This window comes from Rhopalosiphum maidis, chromosome 1 (genome assembly GCF_003676215.2).
Source record: "Rhopalosiphum maidis isolate BTI-1 chromosome 1, ASM367621v3, whole genome shotgun sequence".
Lineage (NCBI taxonomy): Eukaryota > Metazoa > Arthropoda > Insecta > Hemiptera > Aphididae > Rhopalosiphum > Rhopalosiphum maidis.
The window spans coordinates 20,257,943-20,275,616 of NC_040877.1; the positions used below are offsets into that span (position 1 = coordinate 20,257,943).

The 17,674-nt window shown below is 30.1% G+C and overlaps 1 protein-coding gene across 1 annotated transcript; it reads right to left on the reverse strand.

Annotated features, from left to right (window-relative positions):
* Positions 1-9,674: 9,674 nt before the first annotated feature.
* On the reverse strand, positions 9,675-15,277 carry LOC113560334 (DNA N6-methyl adenine demethylase-like). Its single transcript, XM_026966140.1, has 2 exons — positions 15,138-15,277; positions 9,675-11,187 (listed from the first exon to the last, which is right to left on the reverse strand). Exons 1-2 carry the CDS (start codon positions 15,214-15,216, stop codon positions 10,124-10,126), a joined length of 1,143 nt encoding a protein of 380 aa, XP_026821941.1. The 5' UTR covers positions 15,217-15,277; the 3' UTR covers positions 9,675-10,123.
* Between the last annotated feature and the right edge of the window lie 2,397 nt (positions 15,278-17,674).

Consider the following 17,674-nt stretch of genomic DNA (forward strand, 5'->3'; position numbering starts at 1 on the left):
CAATTTAAATAGATAAAAAAAAATTCATCTGGTGGTTTCTTGGGTGGCATTTAATATTTATCGCAATAATGCACAGGTAAACGCGCGCCGGTGTGTCTCCTGCAGCACAACAATATATTGATAATTACTGCTATATTATTATGCGTCACTCCGGTCGGTCGTCGAGTGACATTATTGGACGAACGAATATTATTACATCCGTGTCTATCGGACTTTAAACTTTTCTAAACTACAGGAAGTTCGGGGTATTATAAATTATAATATGTCGTCGGCAATGACGGTTTATGGCCTGTAATAATAATTTGCATCAGTTGTGGTCACTCGTCCTCGTTAAATTCATATTCGGACGTTGGATTTCAAAATTCGAAATTCATAATGTATGTAAAACCGACATTTTCACATATTTTATTACTATTAAAAGTTCGCATAATAATAAAACGGGGTTCTGTGAAATGTACTACAGAGTGTGTTTGAATGGCTTGTCCGATCGACGAGTAGATTTTTCTGATGTCGATCTTAACAATAAACATAATATTAGTAATATTATTATTATCCAGTAGGTAAAGTTTAAAATTTAAAAGATTAGAATTTGCATGCATGCATCGTTAATATTCAAACTAAATTATGAGGATAATGCACCGAAAACTGCTGTTTTTAAATTATAAGCCATAACTTATAAAAGTGTAATAATTAGGTCAGGCTACTATATCCCATCACTTGTGAAAAAAATCAACACCAAGTTTTTCTGACAACAATTAAAAACCAAGAATCGATTTTAAAGCCTTAACGTATGGTCAATTGTTATAAGATGTAGGTTATTTGCGTTTTTAGTAATTGATCGATAGTCTAATGTAGACATATTACATACATTATCCTGTAGCTTTAATTCGATTCAAATTAAAATTACTGTTAAATTTCACGAACAGTCATCATCACAACAATAATAATATTAATAATCGTGTATAAGCGAGTGTAAACAGATTTAGTCCGGGAAATGGAAATACTAAACCGATGGAACCTGAACACTATTCCCTAAATGTCAAACTAAACATCAAACGTTGAATTAGAACGAATAAATTCCACTCCAATTGAATAATTAATAATCTCCTCCAAAGTCGGCAGTTTATGTGTCATGACGTGTGTACGTCGGTGTTTTGGCGTGACGTGTTTCATCGAAATAATTTAATATTGTCGTGAGTGTAACTTTAATGAACGGTGTTAGCAAAACAATAATACTAATAACATAGGTATTTTCGACACCTATATTGAAATCAAATCGTGTCGTGTCACATCGCGCCCGTTGAAATCGCGTAAGCTAATCAAACTATAATAATAATAATAATAAACAGTATTACAGTTAATCGTCGATGATTGCCGTTTAAGGATTTGGTATTCGGTGGTAGCGTGACGCAAAGTAATATTGATTCGGGTCCTCAAAATAGCCACATACATTTCTTATGAAGGATTGTTATCCAAGTATTGACAAAATTCATAAAATTGGCAAGCATTTGAGAGTTATTCTGAAGATGTACAACATTATTGATTTCAACTGTTGAAAATATAACGTATAAGAGTTCTAGTAAAAAGTTCATACTGAGATATATTACTCTAAAATAATCTGCTAATGTATACACAATTTTTGGTAATAGGCGTTGAATTTTAAATTAAAATTTTGGCGAAAATGGATTTTTAAACGAAAAATAACGAGTTTAGTGTTCTTTTATTGAAATTTAAATGTATCGTTCGTTGGAACTTGAAACTTTTAGGTATATTATTATATATTTTAATACACACAATGATTACATTTTAAATACAATATTTAAATTAGTTTTACTACAAACAATATTATTTAGATGCTATATTTGGTATGATAATTAATAATAAATGTGATTTTTTTTTTTAATAAAAATTAATTCAAACTACTATATCGCTTATAGCAAAACAAATTATTAATAGCCATATAAATAATATACTTAGTAATATGGCGCGACAGACCTTTTTTGCTCACAATCGTTTTTCGTATGTGACGGTTTATACTTTGAATTTAAATTTTACACGATCATTACTTGTGTCCTACTCAATAACAAGGTAAATTCAAATTTACTACGAAGCAAAACAGATTTACCGTTTATTTTATTATCCAGAATTTTTGTAAAATCATTAGATTCCACAGTTAATAATTAAATATAAATTGAATAAGTATATGTATATAATCATATAATTTATGGAACCAGGTGTTCTCGATAGCAGTTATTGAAATAAAATAAAATATTCAATTTAAATATTTATACGTCTCAGATAAAAATTCAGCAAGATCGTTACCTTTTATAAAATATATTTATTTATATTATAAATTTAATATAAATCACTGTAGTTTGTGGGCAAACGGTTTGGTTAATATTATTTATTACCATGTCGATTGTTACATTTATATAATATTATTCATATATAATAAATAAAATCATAAATGATAAAAAAGAATTTCAAAACAATTGTACCTATATATAATATAATAGTATATGCATATATATTGTATGCGTTAGCACTTTTTATACTAACTTACTTGTGGAAATACCTTTAAGTTATTATTTTTGAGAACCCAAAAACTTCTTTTATATTGTTATAATATTTGTGTGCTAAATTCAATTTTCTTACTATTGACTGACGAGTGTTTAATATTGTAATATTGACTTATGTCCATAAAAGTTATTGTCGACGATAAGTCTAGTAGAATTATATTTTGAATTTCTAAAACTTTATGAGTTTCAACTTAGTGAAGAAAGTTTTGGAGAATATAACGTAATAGTATTTACATATTACACAAAAATTCGTATGTACAGAAGTTCACTAGTCTGATAAAGGCAGTTTTGAAATCATGTTACATTTTAAGAGGTAAACATATATATTCAGAGCAGATATCGAAAGTTTAAGTCTAATTACACCAAATGTTTAATACTTATATGAACGAATCGATTCAGATAAACTGAAAAATATTGAAAATAATTAAAATAATAATTAAATACCATAGTATAAGCGAGTTTTTAAATGACTGGGCAAGCCGATTGATTTTTGTTTTAAAGTTTAAATTAAAATATGATATTTTATTCAGTAGATCAGTGAATTTTATAAATTTGTCTTAAGTTTCTCGAAGGTATATGATATAAATTATTAGTTAACTTTAATTAATTATTTTCATTAAGTATCTAACAGTAAATTGTAAGAATTTATAAGCAAAAACTGGAGTAGAGAAATATAATATATTTTATACATAGATACTGGTTTGTATGTAAGAAAAACCTTCAAGAAACACCGAAGGTATTTGGGAATTTCTTTGGTTGTTAAGATCACCAAAGTTGATAAATAAAATTAATTTTAATTAGTTGAGTTCGGTGAACGTTAAGAATTTTACGCTTTATGTTTATAGTTAATAAACAATATATTGATATGTTAAAGTCTAAAGCTAATATGAAGAAATTTATTAACTTAATTCAGTTAAAAATAAGCATTTTACTAATTTTGTGTCGGGGTGTATAAACAAAAAAAAAAAATAAAAAATAATTTATTTGAATAAAATTAGCTAACTTGGTAGTAAATTTATAGAAATTAAATTTATTTATTTAATTTATGATATTTTGTCTATTTAACTAGTTTAGTAAAATGTATTGATGATAATCACCCTATTATATTATACTAAAAGGTTATCGGTGTTTCTGGCTCAAGTGTTTTTGACTAAATTAAAAAAAAATTTACTACTATCATATCAAATTGATTACAATATGTATTTAAAAATGAAATACGTATAAAAAGTTGAACATTGATTAAAACACGAGTAATTTATAATTGTACTATAGTAAGTTGTATAATTAACTTTACTTTGTCTTATAAATAATAATTAAATTATATTATAGGTTCAAAGTGGCAATTAGTGAAGTAAGTTTATTTCATTCCCAGTTGCACGAATAGCCGAATTGCTCATGTAGGCCATCAAAGCTTCTTTGAAGGCCACTCAAGTTATCCGCGTATAATCGGATTAAAAGGATTGACTGAAAAAGTAACAATAAAGAATATAAAAATCTTACCATGCAGTATTATATGGTCTAATGTTTAGTAATTATTTATTGGAGTGAAAAATATAAAATCTCAATCACCTTTTTTGATAAGTAGATTTTGAGCATAGATTTAAGTACCCCTTCATTTAGTCACTGTAATGAATATTTTATTTTAATTCAATAATAAATCATTGTATGTATATGGAAATTAATCATAATCTTAAAAAAGGAATAACTATAAATACAAAAAAATCGTTTGAAAAATAATCGTTATGATTATTATAATTTACTTATACTGTACATTGTACAATTTAAACTTAAAAATCTTTAAGAGCGACTTATGAAGTACAATGTATTCATTTTTGATCTCTTTGTTTTGGATAAAACAATCGTATATCTGTCTAATTCGAAAAAACTTTTATTTTGTCAAATATATGTCGTAAAGAGCCAAAATATTTATAGAATAGTAATATATCTGGGAAAGATTAATTTAAAAATTTGGTTATAGTTTCAAGACACTATATTGTTATTTATTTTTTGTATTACAATAAAAAAACAAAATCAATTTTATCAAAATCTTGAACTAGGTTTAGTATTTCCATTTTTCCACCAATGTTTTTCTTTTTTACTATAAAAATTTTCTGACTTTTCTTTCCTTAAACTACTAACTATATCTAATATTCAAACAGAAACCACTACCAAAGTTGAAAAATAAAGCTTTTTTATAGAGTCGAAGTTTGTACGTCAGATAGAAAATGAAAAAAACAAACACATCAATGTAAAGCCAATACGCTGTGATTATAAACTAAAATTAAAATAATCTTGAAAAGTGTCTGATTTTTTATAAAAAGTGTTTATAAATGATTTAAATAATAAATATTATACTCGTATAAGTAATCTATCATTATTATAATTATATTTGTTTAATATAAGTGTCTGTAACACGGCGTTTTGTGTATGCAATTTTAATGCACCATATCAGTTGCAACTAATATTCGTTTTAAAGATAATAACAGTAATACCATACCAATAATTATTATGATTAAAAATAATCTCTCCATTTAAATATAATTGCATAAATAATGTATTAAAAGCACCGACCTTACCATATTAAGTCTATCTGTACAAAATATTATCTATAAATTGAAACGTAAACAATATTGAATATACACATAAGACAAATATTATTATTACATATATGTCAATAAAAACCGTAAACTAACTGTATAGATAGTAGCGAATTATGATCATTTTGAAAATGGTTTAAGTATTTAAAAGACACGCATAATATGTAATATCATATGAAGTGTGTAAAACATTGAAATTGAAATTGCACATAAGGTTATTTTATTGTAATTTAGATAATAAAATAGATTTTGAGTTAATATTATTTTCAAATTCACTAAAAAAAACTTACTTACCAACTTTTAGACCTCAACTCGACAATAACAAGATAAACATTATGCATCTATGAAGAACTAAATAGTTAATATTATTTCAGTAGGTATCCTTTTCGTTTTTGCTGATTGGTAATGCGTTTAGTATTCATAGTAAAATTTAAATAATATTAAGTTAAATAGAAAATCACACGCAAGAGCGAAATATTGTTAAAATAATTAAAAAACAATAAATAATAAGGAATTTGAGATAAAAGTAGGATAATTCGTTTTAGGGTGATTTTATTAATGTTTTTTATTAATTTTTCAATTTATGTTACTTTTACACTGAGTGCCTAAGTTATATCAGCTTACTATAATATTGTTTGTAAATGACGACTACTATTCTTTATTTTCGTGTAAATAAAAGGGTGAATTAATTGTGGTATCGGATTATAATGCTCGTTAATCCATTTTGACTTAATTTTTCAATACGATGTTCGTACTGAAATAATTATTGTTGTTACACCTTTATTATCCTTTTTAAAAGACACCATTACGACTATTTGACTAGTAAGTACGTTTGAACATCCTTAAATCAGCCGAAAAGGAACCAAATGTTATACTGGATTTAATTAATAGTAATTTTTCAAATGTGTGTAAATAAATACATAAGCAAATATTGTACATGACCTATGTTTTATGGACAACAACGAGAATAGACGACCAAGGTTAATGGTATTTTGGATTGAATGGTTTGTTTAGAGACAAAATTTATTTCAAAAGTTCTATGTTATGTTTGGAACTCTGTATGAGTGGCTAAACAAAATATCTCCAAAATAAGGTAAGGTACTTTCGGTGATAGATACGAGAAAGTAATAACTGTCAACAAAGTGAATAGTGATACATATAAATATACAGCATACATGGTGTGTATTACATACACATACACAGTTATGATACAATAAACTTACTTCCACTTCATCACGTGTTTCTACCTTATGCCCTTACACAGGTATTTTTTTTTATCTTACGTATAATAAATGACTATAAATATCCAATAGCTCGTTGAAGTTATCGAAAATAAAATATATCTTTAACTGTTATTTTACTATTAGTGTTTTTGTAGTCAGTTAAACATAAAGGCTACCATTTATTTGGAGATGATGAATACATATAATGTCTAGTGCATCCCTTCAACCATCCAAATTTTCTTGAATTATAGCATTTTATTAACTACATGTATGCAGAATACGTTATCAATATTATATATAACATGTTATCCGGGAGATAAAATATATATCACTTAAATTTAATTTGATGTCTATTATTAAAATATTTGTGGAATTAAACAAAATTTTGTCATTTATTTATAGTGTTAGTCGTTAGATATTTGTAAGTTTACAATTTGTCTGATGTAATTATGACTTATGAGTGATTTTGTCTTATAATTAAATTTAATTTTCACTTATAATTATGACTCAATAAGAAATATTATTATCATATTATAATTGCTAAGATAATATGACTTAATCCTCTTTGAACTTGAAAAATATCATTAATAAGAGGGTATCTCATCATGGTTATTTCTCTTAATTTTATTGTCGCCATCAGTATTATTTTCATCTGGAAGATCGTCATTTTACCCTTATGTGATTGATTTATTAGACGGATTTGAGCTAATAGCTTCTATAATTAGTATAGTACCTTTAAAATCAATGTGAACATTTGTTCGCCAATTACAACAATATGTTTTTTTCTATATCATAAAAAATACTGGTCTATGAAAAAAATATTTTTTTAGAATACAAAATGGTAGAAAATAGTCATTGAGAAAAGAACACTTTACCCCATCAAACTTGTCACTATTTTAAGTCTCTCTTTAATCGCGAGTTATGTGTTAGTATCTATCGATAAAGTATTATTTTTTATGTTATACACACATTAAATTCATCATTAGTTTTAGTTGCCTGACATACAAAAACCAAATAATTCATAATATGAAAGTATATTCTTGCACAGTTCTAATATTATTACAAAATTATTTTTCATCGTATTGATACTGTTTGTTAATTTAATATATTATTTACTATAGTATAAAATAGTTACTAGTTAATAGTTATCTTTATATTGTTGATTATTGTACATGTTTGACTTAACAGGGAAACGACCAGTTGATTTAATATTGCTTTTAACATCGACGTCATTTTTGTTAATATAATATTTGTAATAGGTAACGTAGCTAATTGTTGTATAGTTATTTTTTAGGTATTTAGTTTATTACCTAGTGGAACATATTATATGCTATAAATATGACAATGTTTTTGAAAACATTATAAAAATTACTTAAATTCCAAAAATATAAAACACGATTCAATTTAGATTAATAAATTACATGGTATGTAAATGTAATAAAATATGTAATATTTTTAGTTACTTTTAAAAATTAGATAGAATTTTAAATAATTAGTTATCAAGAATTTTTTTAATGACAAAATGTTGTATGACATAACATAGCGCTATGAAATGTTTTAAATTACTATAATAATAGAAACGAATATGCTGTTCATATGCTATCATATTGATGTAGATGTGTCATTGAAATAAATACCGCAAAACTATGAAACTATTACTTTATACTATTTTTTGACAAATTCAATAAATGAATATGTTTTCAATATTATTAAAGGAGTATATACATAATTTTTTTTTTTTAATATGTATATGCTCAATATAGATTTAATATTAAATAGTGTTATGTTTTGTTTGATAAAAAAAAATAGTTTAAATAGAATTCAAAAATAAAACTAACCGCTCTAGAAGTTAATTCGTATAATCAAGAACAATATTGACAAAATCTTTAAATCTTAGTTAATATGCTATTTATAAACTACAGTATTATTTATTTAACATTTCTCAAAATCAAAACCAGCTGTATTGGCTATACAGTTTAATTAAATTAATTCAATGAGTTATTAGTTACAAATTATAATTTTATGCTATTTCAGATGAATATTATTATGAAAAAAAAATGTATTGAAATATTAATGAAGTTCTTGCTGACTTAAATGTTTCAGTTTATATAATTTAAACAACACTTTTACTACTGGTCTTGAACTTTGCGATCGATGTTTCAAGTAATTATGAAAACTATATATTATCTTAATGCCACAGTATAGTAATTTTTAAATGACCTATTTTCGTATAATCTGCAGCTTTCATTTTAAAGAAGAAGAAAATAATCTCGAAAGTAGAATATCGATACGTTCATACAAACTGTAGTAAATGTTCATCCAACAAATAAAAAATTAACTGTCTAACATATTTACTTTATAATATTATATTTAAACTCACTTATATTGAATTTTAATTTACTCGTGTTGGTTGTATGTTTAAATTTTAAATACTAATAAGACTATCTCTTAGACCAATCCCTACTTTGATTTAAAATTTCATAGTTTTATTTATTTATTTTTTGTTTATTATACACAATCTGTACTACTATACCAGTAGGCACAATAAGAGTATGGACTATGTGAAAAAAAAAGAAAGAAAACATGAACAATTAATTAAATGAAGAAGCTATCCATTGATGACTCTTCGTAAAATTGCATAGTTAAAACTTTTTATAGAACTTATGGAAAAGTTAATTCAATATTATTGAGAATATGATTTATGAATTTTAATTTTTATATTTTCAATTTCGAAATATTATAATAATTAAACATGGACATTTTTTATTTTATTTCAAGTAAAAGAAATAATATATATCTATTACAACGATGGAACATGTTTTTCAAGATGTATTACTTAATAGCAAATCATTCCTTTTATAATTTATATAAGAAATAAAAAAAAACCTTTATTCTTATAGATTGGTGATATTGACATAATAGGCATATGTATTGATGTTGATTATAATTATTAATTAATAAAAAATAAAAAAAATATTATAATATTTAGGTAATTATTAAAACCACTGTAATGACGACATAATGTCTGCATGACATTAAGCCATTAACCTAACTTTAGAATTCCTCTATGGCTCCGACAAACGGTTAGTGTTGAAATTTGAATTGATACTTAAACAAATTTATAATTATTTCAATATATTTATCCGGAGTGTCCGTATTTGGTTTAATATTATAAATATTCGTTAAATGTATATCATTGTCGAATTTCCTATATATTTGCCATTTAGAACACTCTATATTTCATGATAATATAACGAATTTGACGGCAGTAATAAATAATATTGATAGTGATCGCCCCGAAAAATGGTATTCACAAAACTTATAATTTCGCTATTTTTTTTTTTTTTTACTTCAATCGACTCAAGTTTGTGTAGTGGGACGGGGTGAACAATTCTAAAGCATTATCGATTTACATACTATATAATATAGAAAGTTTTATTTATAGCATATAGTCATGATATTAATATAATTCGCACGTTATACAATAATATATTATTATGATGATATAATTACGCGTAATGGCGTTATCAGTGGTAACGCGACAAATGAAATAGAAAAAAATAAGCGAATAACAGCTGATGATAATATGCACAGCGGTCGGTGCTGGACAGACGCCCGAACGCAAGTTCCGGAACACCGTGATGAACTAAACTACTGGCGACGAGGAATAAGAGAAAATCGTAAAATATCGACGGGCCGCCGCGCCGCGGTGGTCGGTACGAGTCTAGGAAACGCGTTTTGGGATCGTCATGCCAACGACCACGCCGTCGGACTGCTGCTCTTCCGGTCGGACGGTCGAGGAGAACGGCTGCGGCGGCGGAGGAGGCGGCTGCGACTTTTGTGCGCGACCGGAAGGGCCGGTGGCTGTGGCCGCGGCCGCGTAAGCGTTGGCGTCCAAGTAGACGTCTTGCCGGTACCGGCCGTACGGTTCCGATTCCGGTTGTCGTCGGTCGTCCGCGTAATCGGCGGAGTCGGCCAGAGCGATGGGCAGCCTCGGCGGCGACTGTTCGGCCGAATAGTAGTCCCGAACGAAGTTGTAGCACATGGTGGACAGCAGCTGGTGCTCGAACGGCATCGGCGGCGCTCGGCTGTCGTCGGAGTACAGGATGGACCGGCGCTGCCTGTCCATCTGGTACCGACGGCGCTGCGGGATCTGCGGATGCTGCACGCCCGCGGGGATGCTGCCGTCCGTCTGCACGGCGTCCGACTGCACCGGTTGGAGGTACTGCTGCTGCTGTGGCTGGTATTGCTGTGGCTGCTGGTGTTGCTGTTGCTGTTGGTGTTGCTGCTGCTGTGATGGCTGTGGCGCCTGCAGGTACTGGTGCGACTGCGAGGGCTGCTGTTGTTGGTACTCGAACAGGTGCGGATACTGTTTGCGGTGCAGGACCAGCAGCCAGGGCATGCGCGACGAGGCGGCCGACAGGAGCACGGCCATGGTGACGTTGATGGACGACATCCTCAGCTTCTCGTCGCGGTCCAGCCGCTTGACCGTTTCGGGCGTGACCAGTACGCCGAAGTGCTCGGCGTCCTCGTCTTCCCTGGTCGCGGACGGCTTGCCTTGCTGCGGTGGCAGCGACCGGTCGCTCATCGGCGGCGGCCTCACCTCCTGTATGCCGCCGGTCGTCACGAACGCGTCGTACTCGCCCTTGTCTTTGTCCAACTCGCGGATTATGAACACCGGCCCCATGTACTCGGATTCCGGTCCCCTGTGGCCGCCGCCGACATTGGACGCCCTGTTTCCGGCCGGTGGTGGTGGTGGTCGGTTATTGCTTCCGCCGGACGACAGTCCTGCAAAACGACGAGAGAAAATCGGTTACGCTGTTTTTGTGCAAACCCGCGCTCAGAGCAAAGACGTGGTATCCCACAGTGTTGACAATAATTATTAATCGAGCGCTATACGCGCCAAAAAATACCTTTTTTTTCGACCGCGAAAAATATTATACATATATTACATTCAATGTTGCAAGGAAAAAATGATCATAATTCTATTATAATATGATTGATGAGTCGATATAAAAAAAATTAAGTTTAGGTACATTACCTTTTGTTAATTATTTATTTTCATAACGTGATTTTTTATTTGTTTAATATAACTGATGCCTAAAAATATTTGAGTTTTTCAAAATTGTGTTGTGGATTCGCCATCTCTAGTATACGTGTATCTACGGCCACGACAACAATATCGAGCGGCGAGAAAAATAATCACAATAAACGAGCAAACAAAAATCGTGTTAACGTCAAAATAACAATAATAATAATATTATGATGTATAACGGCCACCGTCGTGAACACACCACTGAACACACGGACTTTCGGATACATGAGCTGATTTGGCAGGGGAACAATTTTTGACTGCGCAAACGAATAAAATAACGAATTATGCTCACACGACGTTTGAAATTCTAATATTAATTATTATTACGTCGTTCGCATTAGTGTTTTTGGTGGTTTCCATACATTCCGTTTGCGCGTTATCGGCTGCCGCTCGTTTACCTATTATACCGATTTGTAAACAAACGCATATTCAATAGCAACAACAATGTTACAATCATAGTTTTGACATTTGATAATTCATAGTCTGTGACCTAGCCTCGAGCTTGGGAAACGACATATTGTAGAACACTGCATCGACATTGAAGTCGTGTCACCCGAAATACTAAGCTCATTTATAAATTATTATTACCAATTGTTCACGAACGACGCGTTACGATTCATGACGTTCAAGTTGATCGCTCACAGCGGTGTTTCCCGCGACAAATCAAACGATACTCGCGGATTTACAATCGTCTTAGAATCCGTTGAACGCGATGTATTTGTACTTTTAACACGATATAATTTTAGTGGTTTCGGCCAAGTATAATAAAATACCGGTCTAAAACCATAATTAATCATAATAATATTAGCCATTTTATTTTCTACAGTCGACGGCACCCTATGTGTACGACCAAAAAAATATTATTCGTTTTTGTGAGCCTACGAATTCTTCGTGCGAGCCCCCATTCGAAATGCGAATTACAGAAGAGTATAGAAAACGCGAACAATGCGAGATGAGAGTATGATAAATTACAACAATATTAAAGGATCATTGTAAATACATGAGAGAAACGACATTTGTTCGTTACTTGAAATACGCAAGTCAAATATAATTAGTGAACAAAAGATACATAATGCACGCGGTACCAGTATGTATGTGTTTATTTTTCGAGTGACATAATGTCAATATAACATTGCGTTTAAAAAAAACAGTCAGAAATGTGAGACTGCGGCTTATTTATCGAGTGGTAGAATCGTTGAAATCGAGTGCTGTAATTATTTTAGGTCTAATAAAAATATCGCTAGATCAATAGTTTTTCACTTAGAGGTAAGAAAATGTCTAATGTGAGAATATCTGTTAGGGGTAAAAATGTTCACGGTTTAGAATTGTGCATATTTTTATTTTTTATTTTTACTTGTGTTTTTAATATTTTGCGTCAGTTGAACATTTTTTTATTCAGCGTACCTACTAAATTTCAAGCTTCACCGAACAGAATAACGTCACGTCGAATTATTAAGTCACAAAACACGTGTCCAAATGATACAGTTTGACGTTTTCTTACATAAATATCCTTTATTATCTCTGACCTTGATTTTTCACGATACAAAATTATATTTATTTTCGTGTATGATTTTAAAAACAAAATATTATAATACACTTGATACGAACGCCATAATTCAGTGATTTAAGTTGACAATATGATTAAAATATCATTCATCATGTCATGTTTTATAAATCGTATTGAATAGGATTTTATGATATACTAGCTGTTGCCGTGCACTTTGGTGCCAGTAAAAATAAATCTGACAAACAAGAAATTATTAATAAAATAATTTAATTTAAATAAGTGTAACTCAATTATTTATAAAAATTAAGGATAGTTAAAATTAAATAAATAAAAAAAATTACATTGTGTATCACCATTCACCTTTATATTGTTTATATTGTTAATAAAAAATCTATGCCTTTAATTAACAACGTTATTTATGGCATCCTTAATTTGTAATGTAAATTGTTTGGCAAATGATTTTTTTCAAAAATGTCAATTTATCCAAAAAAAATTAAATTTCTTTTGTTTCCAGTTCATAATGATCAGTTAATATTATTGTAGTCCTCAATCATGATTTTGTAAAATAAGAAAATAGTATTTATTAATATTCGTTAATTTTATCATACTATATATACTCAATCTATTGTCATGAATTATTTAATTTTAAAAATGATTAGGTAGATACTTAATTAATATAGTTATTAGTTTCTATATATTATATTATTAACCTTTAATTATGATCCATATAGCTTAATATTATAATATAGTTCCTGGAATTTCACAATTTAAAAACTACTTGGCTTATTTAGATGTTAGTATATAATTATAGGAAGCACCTATATAGGTAACAGTAACTAATAAAAAGATATCTAATTATAATTTTTTTTTTTTTATTAACAGTGTTAAAATATGAATTTATTGAAATACGTTAGGTATACTTCAAAAGTTCTAAATAACTAAAATACTGTTTTTAATATTTATTTTTTTATTATTAGTAAAAATTGGCCTAGCATGCTTGATGAATTCCTCTGTATTTTTGTCTATATTATATAATATTTTGACGATAGCATTTGTATAACGTATTGGTAAAGATAATATTTTTTTATTTATTTTTTATCACAGAAGAAATTTATAATTATTATATGACAATATAAATATATTTGTTATCCAATTTAATAATCCAATAAATGAGATATTTATTATGTTATATTATTTAAGAAAAAAAGTAATTGTATTCACAGTTGAACTTTAATAATACACAAGGCTTCTGTTAACTTATAACTATAATAACATTTGTCAACAGTTATTTTCATTGAAACTCGATTAAATTATAAAATAATAAACCTGAATAGCGTATAATAATAAATTATTATTTTATACAAACTGGAATTTAGGTTCAAACCCTCTCAGCTCTGTATAAAGTTTTTTTTTTTTTTTTTGTTGAGCCATTGTGATGCAACTACAAATTAATTTTCCGAAAGCAAGTCGTTAAAAAGTTAATTAAACTGTCATTAAAAAAAATTAATTTTGGTATTAAAATTGTATAAAACTTTTTTTTCTAGTGATTATTTTGTGCACACCAAAAATTTAATTTTGAATCAGTTATAATATTGATTTATATTAATTGACATACAGTTTTATATATTAAAAAGTGTCTTAAATGCTAACGATATATTGTATTGCTTGTTCCCGATAAATTTATTAATTGGTACAACAATTTTTTTTATAATATTTAAAATTAATTAATTAAATCAATAATCTCACTTTTTTTATTGCATACTAGTATCAAGTTACATTTTATAACATTATTATTGAATTGATTTTAAAATCATTAATCTTATTTTAACTCAGTCGTAAAGGGATCATTATATAGTTTCGTAGTTACGTTCGATAGTTAATAATTGTCATAATATTATAATATTGATGAATTTCACTGATATTAGTTTTAAAGTTCAAACTATGAAATGGAATGGAATGATTAATATATCGCGCGACATACTACACTACCGCTAAATTCCATATTTTAACATATTATTATACTAAATTATTCGTATCGAGATATTGTTGTCAGGGGTATTATTATTTGACCAGCGGTGACCGCTATAAGACATACTTCGGTAAAACAATTATTTTTTAATAACGTAATTCCGGTACCTGGTATCTTGAACGCATCCGAATACTGCACGACGGCGAAGAGCAACAACAACGACGATGCCCAATAATAGTGGTTCATGGTGGATGTCCGGCAAATCACTAGGTGTGCGGAACGTACGCGTTTGGCTTTTATAAATACGTTCGGGTGTTTCGGTTTGCCGTGAGGGTTGCGTTATCTCCTATCTTGGCGCTAACCCACCAAATGGCGATGGCGTCTCCGAGACCCGATAATAATATAATATTATTGTCGTATCATTTGTGTGCGCGCGCGCGTGTTATTAATGTTATTGTGTTTTGCTTTTTTACGACCGTGACGTATTTTTTACCCTCAGTCAGATAAGAAGAACATCGACGCGTCTAGACGAATATCGTGTTCGGTACGACGACGGCGCGTATCGTGCGGCGGAGCGGTTACGGCACGTTGACATCGTCCCCCATAATACGTCGCCGTATCGATAATCATAATAATAATAATAATAATGAACCAACCCAGAATTCCGAGGAAATTCCACAGTGACGGCGCCGGGGGTGGACGTAATAATCCAATATACTATATTATATTATATTTAATGATTCGTTCCGAATGATGCGTTCCGCGCCGGAATCACCGAGATACCGGAATAATTATTACTGTCGAATCGAATGTAATGTACCTAGTTATTATTATTACTATTGTTATTAAAATATATATATCGGCGGCACACCGACGGCGGCGTCGTAGTCTGCGGGATTTCGCTTTTGTGAGAGGGGTGCACGGGGGGGGGAGGCTGATAATTTGTTATAAATGGGAGGCTTAACTAGGATCCCTCGTAAGTTTTTTTTTTTTTTTATGCTAATGCCGCGCGGGTATAAAAATATATTTTAGACTTTAACCTTTTCATGTGCGAATTACGGTTTTAATACATGTTTACGTTTTACGTGAGACGTTTGCACAACTCCAAAAGCGTTTTTAAATTTTCCAAAAAACTTCGAGCAAATCGGCAGTCCCGCCTGCAGTCTCCTATTCCTTAATACGTCACGCGATATCGCCGTTACACCGTTCGCCGTACGTAATAATAATAATAATATGATGTTTAAGCGTTTACGTCCGTCAGCTACGGCGGTGAATTGCAGGCCAAAAAAAAAAAAGAAAAAACACGAATCGGAACGTCCAAATTGCATGGCCTGTATAATTTTAGTAAATAAAAAAAATTCAACTTACTTTTCCACTGGAGGAACGGGCTTTTGTTACATATTATTACAATGATATATATATATATATATATATAAATATCGGAGATGGTGACGCTGTGAATATTAAATAAAACGATTGTAGTTTGGGATAATCAAATGAATGTATTTTACATTTTCATAAATTATTTCAAATAAATAATGATATTATACAAATTGGCGGAGTTGTTGACATTTAGGATATATAATATCACGAATATTTCGCCGTACATAAGCCTATTAATTATAACAATAATCATATTTTAATTCCATTGATTCGATTATTTTGAAATCGCGTGGACACTGGACTTACACATTTTGCGTTTTCGAATATTACTCGGCGCATGTCGTTTAAATTCGAACTAGGCATTTTGACATGAATATCACAGCGTCTCGCTTTAAGACATCGACTAATTGCTTGCAATGGTACACTATAGGACTCGGAGAGTAAAAAAGGCTTTTCGGCGTGGAACGGAATGGCTCACAATCGGGTTAGGCGCGTTGTTCGCGCTGTTGAGCTAGACAATTCAGCCCAAACGGATGGTGGAAATAAACACACATACACTCATGTAATACACCTTAATTTTATATACTTTAACGGTTATAGGCATAGGTAGCAGAGATGTGACTACGCCGTGTGTACCGAAAATCGATAGTTAATGCGGACGTGATACGATACAATATATTTTATTAAAATACACGACATTGTGCTATGTGACACCGGTGTTATTATTGTGGCATATACAGTGATATCGCGTACGACTATTATTACAATATAACTGTATACGTATTACCTGCTCGGAATGATCATTTTTTTTTCTGGTTCACGGAAATGAACACATTTGCATACAACGCTTTTGAATTCGCCACATACTCGTACACGAGGTCGAAACATTTATTTACTCCTCAATGCTTTTAAAACTTTATACCGCGTTACTTTGAGACGAGTGTGCTCCCATTCCGGCGTAATATACGCGTTTTCGGGTATGGCATTATTATCATTTGCATTTTTAATGTCGATCGCTTCTTTTTCTTATTATTATTTTTTATTGTGTGTCTTTTTTCTGTTATTATTATTATTTTTTGTATTACGCAGTCTGTTGAGTGTATTTAACAGCGGAAATCGCGTTGTTTGCGCGCAAACGATACGCCGTTAAGTTTATGCCGAAAACGGATATTCGCAAAATTCACGCGCGGCTTTAATATGTCTCAAAATAAGGGACTGAAAACTTCGGAACGTATTTAACGGAGTTTCTCATAGAAATTACTGGAACGAAATAATAATAACAGTTTATTTTTATTCGACATAATTATATTATTATAGTATT

Bases quoted from the DNA above. Each gene is read 5' to 3' on its own strand.
- LOC113560334 (XM_026966140.1), bottom strand. From the start codon at position 15,216: ATGAACCACTATTATTGGGCATCGTCGTTGTTGTTGCTCTTCGCCGTC. The intron at 11,188-15,137 runs GTACCGGAATTA...GTCGTTTTGCAG, and splicing joins GGATGCGTTCAAGATACCAG to GACTGTCGTCCGGCGGAAGC.